General features: G+C 39.7%; 1 protein-coding gene across 1 annotated transcript in view; it reads right to left on the bottom strand.

Moving 5' to 3' along the window:
- Positions 1-5416: 5416 nt before the first annotated feature.
- SLC17A6 (solute carrier family 17 member 6) overlaps positions 5417-10671 on the bottom strand; it is a 30267-nt gene continuing 25012 nt past the window's right edge. Inside the window, exons 9-12 of the mRNA XM_071559110.1 lie at positions 9921-10053; positions 9119-9229; positions 7853-7980; positions 5417-7547 (exon numbers count right to left, since the gene is read on the bottom strand). Coding sequence (XP_071415211.1) covers positions 7215-7547; positions 7853-7980; positions 9119-9229; positions 9921-10053 — 705 coding nt within the window. The 3' untranslated portion in view covers positions 5417-7214. The remainder of the gene's footprint in view (positions 7548-7852; positions 7981-9118; positions 9230-9920; positions 10054-10671) is intronic.

Raw genomic sequence — 10671 nt, 5'->3', positions numbered from 1 at the left:
ATGGACGGGGGCACACCCCTCTCTGCCCAGGAGCTGTGCCCTCCCCTGGGCCACCCTGTGGCACAAACACTGAAGGGTTCCAGCCTTTTCCTGGAGTGTGAGGGGCTTCCCTGTGAGGCTCTGATTCCCTGCACTGCTGTCCAGGGCTCCTCTCAGGCTGACCCACTCCATCGGGGAGGCCTGGGAAGGAAAAGCTTTCTTTCTGACAGGGAATAACCAATGTCAGCAGCTTGGAGTTGGAGGAAAATACAGTAAGGGCCTTCTCTGTGTTTCAGTTCTTACACTGTTTTCAGTGGGAACACAGACTAAAGCTCAGTGAGAAGCAGCACTGTGGGTAATCCCTGCCTGGTGATGGGTCCAGGAGGGCATTTCATTGCCCACAGAGTGGCTGGGACAGGGCAGGGATCAGTCACAGCAGTGACAGCCACAGTTTGGAGGTGAAACAGGCATTCGGCTTTAAAGAGTTAACTGAGAAACTGGGAAACTCACATTCCATGTGCCTTGTTCTACCAGCACTATGTAAATACCAGATAAACTGTTCTATCCTAGAAATGGATGTCAAGAATGTACAGATCCTTTTAGTCACAGATTGGTAAGATGTTCACTTCAAGAGAACATGAATCAGAAAACTCCCTGACATCAAGCCCCATGAGTCAAGAGAACAAAGAAGTTGAAAAGTTCAGGCGAGGAAGATGAGTAAGAAAGACCCCCAGAGAGGCTGAAGGTACCGGAACAACCCCAAGATATGTCCCCTAAAAGAAGATTCTAGCAAAACTCGTCCTCCAACTCCGCCTCAACCCCACCTGTTATGAATATGCAGGTAAATTGTTGTCACCCCATCCTAACACTGTATAAAATTCCCCAAATTCCTACCAAAAGTTGGAAGTGAACTTTCAGCAGTACCCACTGCTTCACTCCCCCTGCACAGCAAATAAATACCTTCTGCTAATAGATAAAACTTTTCTCCTAGCAGCATTCATTCCAACCTTTCCTTGGCATCAGAGGGTTGGTTTGTCTCCATTGCAGTGACCTCGCTGTGCTCAGAGCACATGGCCTGGCAGGGGGCACAGCCAGGTGTCTGCCAGAGGATCCTTCCAAGGGTCACGGGCTGGGCGTTGCAGGATCCATGAGGGAATAATCTCCAATGAGTGCCCGTTGCTAAATGCTAATTAGGGCTCCAGCACCACCAAAGTTACTCCAACTTGGATGTGTTCTGTTAAGCAGTTTTTGTGTCCCCTCAAATCAAACTGATACACAAGAAATAATAAACCACAGATAGCCCCAAGCATTTTATTCTAAATAAAACATACAGTATTTACATTTCATGATATAAACAGTAAATGATGATTCCAATAAGGCTGGCGTTGTATGAAGAGGTTTCTGGGCTAACAAGGATATTCTAAGGAAAGAAAATTAATGAACTAGAAAATGTTTATAGAAAAACCTTTTCTTTTTACTCATATGAAACACAGACACAAATGCACACACACACACACACTAATTGAAATAATTGGCCCAAAGAGGTAATTCTGATTTCTTAGATTTTAGTTCATGTCTTATTCACTACTGAATATGATCAGTCTATTAAAATGTGAGAGAAATGGTTTTAATTAGCTAAGTATGATTGAGATATATTGAGAAATATAGGGAAAAAATCAAAATTATGTTTCCTGAAACACATATTTTAAATGAATGTTTAAAGTATGCAATTCCTTTTTTAATGCATTTCATTTTCAGGGTTTTTTTAAATGAGCTGAAAAGTTTTGGAGGTGTATATAAACATGTTACACGAATTAGTGGATGTTTTTAGATGTCCTGCCTCAGCTTTGATTTGGTGCCTCACCTGTGCAGGGTGAATGTGCTGCACTGACCCGACGGTCAGACATAACTGCATAGGAAAACACAACAGAGGAAAATGCTGACCTTATCTTTATTTGATTCAATTTTAGATCCACAAAGCAACATTTACAAAATAGAAAGTAAATTGCAACTGTACAGATTAAAACAGAAAACAGTTAGCAGTTTTGTTGATTGTTCTGATGTTTACCTTGAAGAAAATTATCAAACCCTCCTCAGAGACTCATTTAGTGCATTGGTGGCACATTTAATTGATTGTACTACACATGCTCTAATGAAATGGCAATGTTCCAATTTTAACAATTCAATATTTTATTCTTTAAATGCTTTCTTACCTAGTTTATTTTCTACTTCCAAGCACCATTTTTGTTGGGGTGCAGAGCAGGAGGCTCAGGGCAATGAGGACCCACAGGTGTCTTCATGGCTGTGGCAGAGAAATGTGTCAGACCCTGGAGCCCAGGTGGGTGGGAATCAGCTCCTGACCCACCTCAGGCTCAGCAGAGGGTGAATACTCAGGATTCATACTCACATTTCTTTCTTATCACTGTCACTTCCAATCCAAACCATTCTATGTGCAAAACCAAGGAGATTTTCCAGCTCTTCTCTAAGCGTTTCCTTAAATTTCCTGCAGTGCTTTGTTTCCTGTAATTTCCAGCTTATCCATATATTTTATGGCTGACATTACATCTGTTTCATATTTACTCTCTACCTACTTTCCTACAGGTAAGAGCCTTCCAGACGTTGAACTGTTGCTCAAAATCTCATTTTATATTTTTTCTAATGTCTCACCTATGGTGTTTGAGAGAACGTGGCTTCACCTAAACCAAAACCTGCAAGGCTTATATTTCTGATGTTAAAAGTCTTACCAAGGAGGCATCTGCCAACAGTCATTTTGTGACATTAATTCCCAAACAGGCAAGATGCTGCCTGAGCACTTGGCCTCAGCAGAACTAAGTACACAGGCTCCCGTAGTGGTTCAGAAGCAAAAAGAGAATACATTTCATTCTTTGCTGTGTGTGGTTTATGCTGAGTGAAGAGTGTCGAGCAAAGCTGGAACAGTGACATCAGACACACTAGCTGGATAGAGAGGATATACAGATATCTAATTAAAATACCTGACTGTAATTCTAGACCCTTTGATTATTTACTCTTAAACCTCCAAGTGCAATGAAAGTCATTCAACTAAAAAACACAGAAAAATTCCAAGTAAGTACAAAAGCAGCTGCTGTTAAGCAGTTAATCTACACTTAGACTGGCCTTTAAATTCTTTCACAGCTTATCATGAAAGGAGCAAAACATTTCATCTTTCAGAGGCAGCAGCTGAGACTGTGATGTTATCTTTCTTACAGTACAGCTTTGAACTGTGACATTTGTTCTGGCTTCCACCTTCCCTCCTATTCTGAGCTTCAGGCTGAAAGAGAATTTCATTCATATTTGCAGATATTCTTCTGTAACTTTTATTTAGCCTTTACCTCAAGGCTTTCTTTTTCCCCATAGAACAGTGTTTCTCTGAAATGTGGTCAATTGAAAGCAAAGAGCACTTTATGACAGCTTTATCTCTGCAGCAGAGAGTGTGTTAGCAGAAGGGAGCCCACTGATGCACATTCAAATATTTTAAACATTGTCGCTGCTTGACTGATAATGTCTCTATGGAATCATTTGAGGACATAAAGGTGAACATCTGAGGTGTCATTCTAGCCCATCTGACTGCAAAGTTTCTCCAGCAGTTTCAGTGGAGCCTGGACTCTGCTCCTTCCTTTCACTTATTGTTCTTCCCTGAAAAGATAACTAACCAATAAATAAAAATGTGAGTAACAAGTCTCTTCCCTTTTTTTGACATACCAAGTGAGCAGGGAGCACTGGATAGAGGAACAGGACAGAAATCAGTGAGGACAAAGCTGTCAGTGGCTGTGACCATGGTCTGACTGACAAACAGGTGGCCTGAGCTGCTGAGGGTTCCAGAAGGGAACTTTGTGCCCTGCGAGTGCATCAGGCAGAGCAAGGCTGTGAACCCTCTGGGCTGAAGGGGCACCCTGCACAAGGGGCTGTGAACCCTCTGGGCAGAAGGGGCACCCTGCACAAGGGGCTGTGAACCCTCTGGGCAGGAAGGGCACCCTGCACAAGAGGCTGAGCAGGGGTGTTTTAGCAATGCCACTTGGTGAAAATGAAAAAGCAAGGCAGAAACATAAACCTATTTACTGAGGAGAAATTCAGGAGTTTGGAGGAAGGGTCATGTCCCCCCGATTCTCCTTTTCCCTAAAGCAGATCCAGCTGTTGCTTCTTGTCTTTGAAAAACCCAATTATTTTCTTCATTTCCCCCTTCTGCTTTCTCAGTCATGTTTCTGATGATTCTGTGTCTTCACATGAATTGGAGTCAGTGAGAAGTAAAAATATTAAAACCTGTCATGGTCCTATTCCTTCCCTGAAGAATGGATTCTGCTCTGCCACTGAAAAAGGCAGTGGATGAGTCAAAGCAGAAGCAGAGTCAGAAAGAGAATGTGGAGGTTCCAAGAGCAGTGTAGCATTTACAGGCAATGGTTGAGCTCCCACTGAGTGCAGTGTCCAGTGCTTGGGTTAAACTCTCTCCTTTGTTCTAATTAGACAATGTCAAGCTAACAGGAAAAAAAATAGCTATACTTAATGAAAGGAAATTATGGAAACAAGTCCAAGATTGATAGTAACTAAATTCTAAAATTCTAAGATTAGGTTCAAATTAGCAATTGTAACCCATAAGATTCGATAGAAAATTAAGAAGAATTGATTTTAATTTCATTTGCATTTTCTAACCCTAACCCTCACCACAACAAATACAACAGTAATTTTACAGTCCCTATTTATCCCACTTTTGAATCTTTCAGAAAGTTTCCATGGCAACCTCACACCAGCCCAGCAGAAGGACCAGCAGTAACTTTGTCTGTTGACTGACTCAGCATCTCATGACAAGCAGCCTAATGGTGAAAAGCACTGCACTGTTACTGCTCTGGTTGGTGCTGTGAAGCCTTTTGATCAGTTTGGTGGTTTTACATTATTTTACTCGGGCAAAGAAAATAATTTAAAAGTAAAAATTTTAGTAGAAAATATACTTTTACTATGGGATTTCTTGAAGTTACTGATTGCTGTAGGGTTTGTTTACAAATGGATGCAAAGTAACATGTTTCTGTCAGGGAGTCGTTGCATGATCAAGAAAGGAAAGAATTCCACGGACAGTGGTGTGTGTTGCTTTCCCCTTCCTGCAGAGAATGCTGCTCCGTAGCAGCTCTTCAGCTGGCACAGACTGGTCTGTCTCTCCCAGTGTCACTGCATGGTCTGTCACACTGGTACTCCTGCTCCTTTCTGTTCCACCCCCACACCAGCCATCCTTGGGAGAGGAGGAACAACAACCTGGAGGGGCCTCTCCCACCACAGGCCTGTGCAAGGTCAGGGGCAAGAGCAAAGCATGCAGGAGGTTGGGGATCCAGCGGAGCTCCAGACTGTGAGGCATTATCTCCAGGTTGGCAGCAGAACCTGCTCTGCAGTGAGTCTAATTAAAACACATCCAAAAAATTACAAGAAACTATAGTGGTCCTTTTTATATAAAAGGATAAATAGAGCATTTTATTAACACTTTTTGCAGCAACAAAAGTGACACAGTCCACATCTTTTTCATTAAACACAGCAAAAGCTATGGTCACGTTTTACATCACTTTGAGGCACAAAGCAAAATACTTTTCTCCTTAAGGTCAGGGTATGATCTGCATTAAAAAAAGGAGAAGAAACAATCCTCAAGTTGTATATTGCGGTAGCAGGGTTTCCAATCACTAGCACAATACAATGAACAGACCAAGAATCCAGAATGGATTATTACATACAATAATAATCATTTGATTGAATTAAGAAATGGATCATTGTTGTCATTTTAGAGTATTAAGAAGTGGTCTGGTGTTGCTAACTTCAGTTGGTTCAGTTTGGTTCAATCCCAACAACCCCAAGTATATACAACAAGCTAAATGAAGGTTACTATATAGTCTAGAAGATTATGCACTTCATAATGCATTGCACTTATTGCTTGGTACACTAATGTTGCAGTCACTGTCGAGTTACGGTAAAAAGACAAGCATGATGCTTGTTGGCTTCTTTCAACCCAACACTAGTTATTTACCACTTTGGTTTATTGTGAGTTTATAGGTTACTCATATTCAGTGTCCATTATTATTAGCTTTAATTGAAAGACAAATACCTCTTTTATTTCAGGGATTTCTAAAATAACAACCTTTTCTATAATTACAGTATCTTCAATAAACTTATATCTATGTATACAACTGTGGCACGATGTGTAAAAATATGGAAGCTATTAAGGGAAGAATAAGGGTTAAATTATTCTCTGTTTCTTCTATTGGCTTCAAAATATTCTGCAAAACAAATGCATCCTTTTTCATAGGGCTACTTGCTCATAGTAAATTTCTCTTTGGAATCTTGTAAAAGACTATATTTTTTTCTGTGTTATATTGAGGTTTTTTTCCTCTCTCTAAAGACACCAGTATAAATTTGGAATATACTGCAAAGAATAGAATAATAAAGCTTGTTTTTAGATAAAGGGATTTGACAGTCTGTCTGAAAAGTCAGACTAAATATTATATATTGTTTTTATATTACTTGATAAGTGCAGGGAAGAACATGACAATGTCTATAATTTCACGAGATTTTACAAATAATAGAAATAAGAACTTGTGCCCACACATTCAGTATAAAACTCCTAAATAATTCCTTTTTTCATCACAGAGTAGCCTGCAGCATGTAATCACCATAAACATACAATCTGCCCTATTTGTTCTTTAGGCTTGACACAATCCCCACGAAGGGCACCGGATCAGTCCCTGTAAGTGCCTGGGACTGAACCTTTCTCCTTGAAGAAAGCTCTTGTCTCAGACCAACACACAATTCCTACATTGCACTGAGTAAATGTGTGTCTTTAACACAATCTCTTTCAATACAGTGTAACAAATATATAAGTGCATTTTTTAAGGATCAAGTAATTTTGGCTTTCTAAAAGAGCATTAGATGTGCCAACTTGGTTGCTTAGTTGTGCTTTAATCTTTAGTTACGAGTTTTAGCTCTTGTATACTGTAAGTATCTAATTGCCTCTATATTTTTGACCAGTAAACCCTTAAAACTCTAATGTTTATAGAACAAATATAACCTAATGAAAGTGATAACATGTCACAACTCATACAGATTGCACTTTGATGTATTTTTTTTACAGTAAGACCTTCCTTTTTGATATGTGTTTACATGTTTATACCACATTTTATTTCCGTGTGCAAACAATCACAATGAATTTAATCACAAACACTACAAAATATACCAAATATTTAGGTTTGTTATGAATAATCTCCTTGCTTGTAGTTGTATGAGTCTTGTACTTCCTCTTGTACAAATTCCTCTCTCTTCTCCCACCCATTGGGCCAACCACCGTTGACTTGGGTTGTAGCACCGTAAGACTTGGTGGTACCATAATTTGCATAATTCTGGGTAATGTCCCCTGTCTCTTCAGCAAGTTCATCTTCATGAATAAAGCCACACTTCTCCTCACTTGTCTGCTCAGGGTCTGCCCAGGGCTGCTTCTCTCCTGAGGCAAAGATGCCGTAGAAGATGACGCCGCCGTAGTGCACCAGGGCCGCGATGAGGAACACGTACTGCCATTCCTCACGGGTCTGCAAGGAACAGTCACCAAACCACATCAGCACAGAGATGTATCCTACTCTCCTGAGCTGAAAGGTTTTAGTTAGGGACTGAGGTTGGGAGAGCACAGCTAAAGCAGTTAAATTTCCAGATCCCAACTATTTGTGTCTACCTTTCTTTGAACAATCTCCACAAAGCACTGACCTGCTGAGTTGCTTCAAATGTGCATCCCTGAGTGCAAGTCCCAGGGATAGTATGGATACCCTGGCAAGCTAAAGTAGAGAAAGGGCTTTTCCTTAATTAGACTGGAAGATTTGAAACCTGTATTTCCACGTACCTTGTTCTTTGTCATTGCTCCCACAATTATAGGGCACACCATTCCAGACAAGGTCCCGACTCCATTAGAAATCCCCATTAGGATGCTGGCGTACCTTGGGGCAATGTCTAAGTGGTTGACATTGAATCCTGCAACACAAAGGGCAGCAAACATTCACACCAAGAGCACAGCATTGCTTCAGTTCTGAAAAGTACTGCTATCACTTGACAATTATACTATGGCAAATTTGGGATGCTTAATTGCATTTATTTTTCTCTAAAATACTTACAAAGCTTAAATATTCTGAGAGAGTCACACAGACCAGCAGAAGGAAGTTCCCTTCTGTTCTTCAGTGGTAAAATGAAGAGAGAAAAAAGACAGTATCTCTAACTGAATTATTAATTGTTATAAATATTTGCTTGCTCTCTTTAATTTCCAGCAGCATCATTCTGTTGAAAACGTTTGCAGTAACTACTTAAATAATCTAAAGAAACAGAACTAATTATTCCCAAAATAAACAGTGAAGTGAAAACAGAAAGGAAATCTTTGGATACAGAAAGATAGTAAAAGGGAAAAGGCAGGCAGTACGACATGGACAACTTGGAGAAAGTGAAACAATTCCTCAAGTTGTGCAAAACAAGGACGATACTCTGCAGAGTACGTGGGATTAGGGACAGATTTGATTGAGGAGAGTTTAGATGTTTGGCACAAAAAGAACAAGAGCCCATTTGAGACATAAGGAAGCAGCATGGGAGAGGATACAGAGATCACAGTGGGAAAACAAGGGAGGGTCAGGTGACTTGTGCTTGGGAAAGCAAAAGGCCAAGGGGTGATGAATCAGCAGGAAAGAGGAATAGCTGAATTTTAATTCAGAAAAACATTTCTACTAATTAGGCCCCAAATTAACAAAATAATAAAACAAAACTAACAGAGTATTAACCAATATACAGTGCAAAAAATGGTAAAATACCTATATTTAAAGAAAGATGTGTAAATTCAGGTGTTATTGTGTAATACCAGTTTGATTTCCAGAAAGTTCTATAGTATACATGAGCATCTTAATGAGAAGAAAGTCTAATTTGCTGCAATGAAAATGGCGAAGATTGAAGTATTTGAACAGAATAATTTACTATAAAAGACGTAATACTTAATGCACTCTCCTTTGTAGCCATTTTGGGAATTCCAAAGTAAGTAGGATTTTTAATTACTATCCATAAATCAAAACAAAGTTAAGTGTTCTCTCTCTTAAGAAAAAATAATTCAATAACAATAGTAATATAGTCTTACCAGATATGGCAAACCCACTAAAACCTACAGCCAGCACTAAGAATGAAATGGCCACTCCTTTGCTGTGTGAATATCCCACCACCAGAAGAAGAGTTGCTTCCATACCAAAACCTGGGGAAATAATAAATAAAACCAGGCACTGGATTTATTTCCCTCTCAAATACTGCAGGCCTTAGGACATGGTGATGCTTCACAGGAACACACACAGAACATTTCCTCAGAGCAGAATATAATCAGGGATTGCTTTTCTCCCTATCTCAAATATCCTTCCTATCTCAAATAATCCTTATTTTACTTTTTGTATGCTCATTTATTGTTACTTCCTGTCAGTTTTAAGATGAAAATAAATCCTTGTGATGTGGTTAGGTCATTCCAGCCACCCGTCCTGGGAATATACATTGAACCTGCTTAGGAATTTTCCAGCCCCGGATACAGCTGATGTGGCTGTAACCTCTCACAAGTCAAGGATTAATCTCTGGTGGTCTGGGCTCTCCTAGTGCAGGGGGTGTTTAGATGAGGAGCTAAGACTGAGTAAGTAGCTAAAGGTAGACAAATTTCCTAAAAAACTCAACTGTTCCTTTAACAATCTGAATGCCTTTTCAAATACCAAATAACTATATCAAAACTGGGAATAGGAACAGCTGTGGGGCTTTTATTTAGTAACAGCACCTGCACTACATAAACAGAAAGTGTTGCTTCCTAAGTACATTTAACTGTGCAGTTTGTTTGTTTTTTCAGTACAGAACACAGTGTGGACATCAAATCTGTACAAGAAATTTTTACATAAAATAGGAAGACTCACCTCCACAGTTCATTATCTTTCTCACATTAGTGGTTGAAAGAATCTGCCTGGTTCTTAAAAAGTCTGCGATTTGTCCACCAATAGGGACAATAATTGTCATCACTAAATGTGGCACAGCGGATAAGATGCCCACCTAAAATAATAATTACCATTAGCAAAGCATAAACCATAAGAAAACATGGATTCTTCATTTTCTGAAGCATTCAGCAACTAATTAATTGTTTCTTTTCAATGTCAGGCTATGTGCTAAAACTAAAGCTTTAATTGGTTTATCAACTGAACAAAACTGTTGAGTTGAAATTATTTTACTTTAAGAAGTACAGTGAGATATTTTAAGAATATCTGAAGACATGACACTTCTTGTTTATAGATTGTTTTCACACTTTATATTTAAGCCAAAGCCTCTTTCCCCCTCACTTATAGTTCCTCTGTCCTTTCTTTTCAGAAAACTGATGTTCAACCCTGTTGAAGCGAATTGCCACCTTTCAGCTGGTGTTCAGCACAGCTTTGCAGCAAACCTGCCATGCCTCGAGAGACTCCCTGTGGATCATCATCCCATGCACAAGAACCATTTCCCTTTGAGTTCTGACCATCCTCAAATTTAGAGTTCACCTGGGCAAAAGGTATGCCTGAAAAACTCTGTACACAATGAGGGATGGAATACTGAACACCCACTGGGGATACTTTGCATACCAGCAAAATGAGACAGAGTAATTTTGTGCTGAAACTGTTCCAATATATAATAATATCT

Source organism: Pithys albifrons, chromosome 6 (assembly GCF_047495875.1).
Source record: "Pithys albifrons albifrons isolate INPA30051 chromosome 6, PitAlb_v1, whole genome shotgun sequence".
Lineage (NCBI taxonomy): Eukaryota > Metazoa > Chordata > Aves > Passeriformes > Thamnophilidae > Pithys > Pithys albifrons.
Note: the sequence above shows the minus strand (reverse complement) of the source record. Positions and strands in the feature narration are given on the sequence as shown.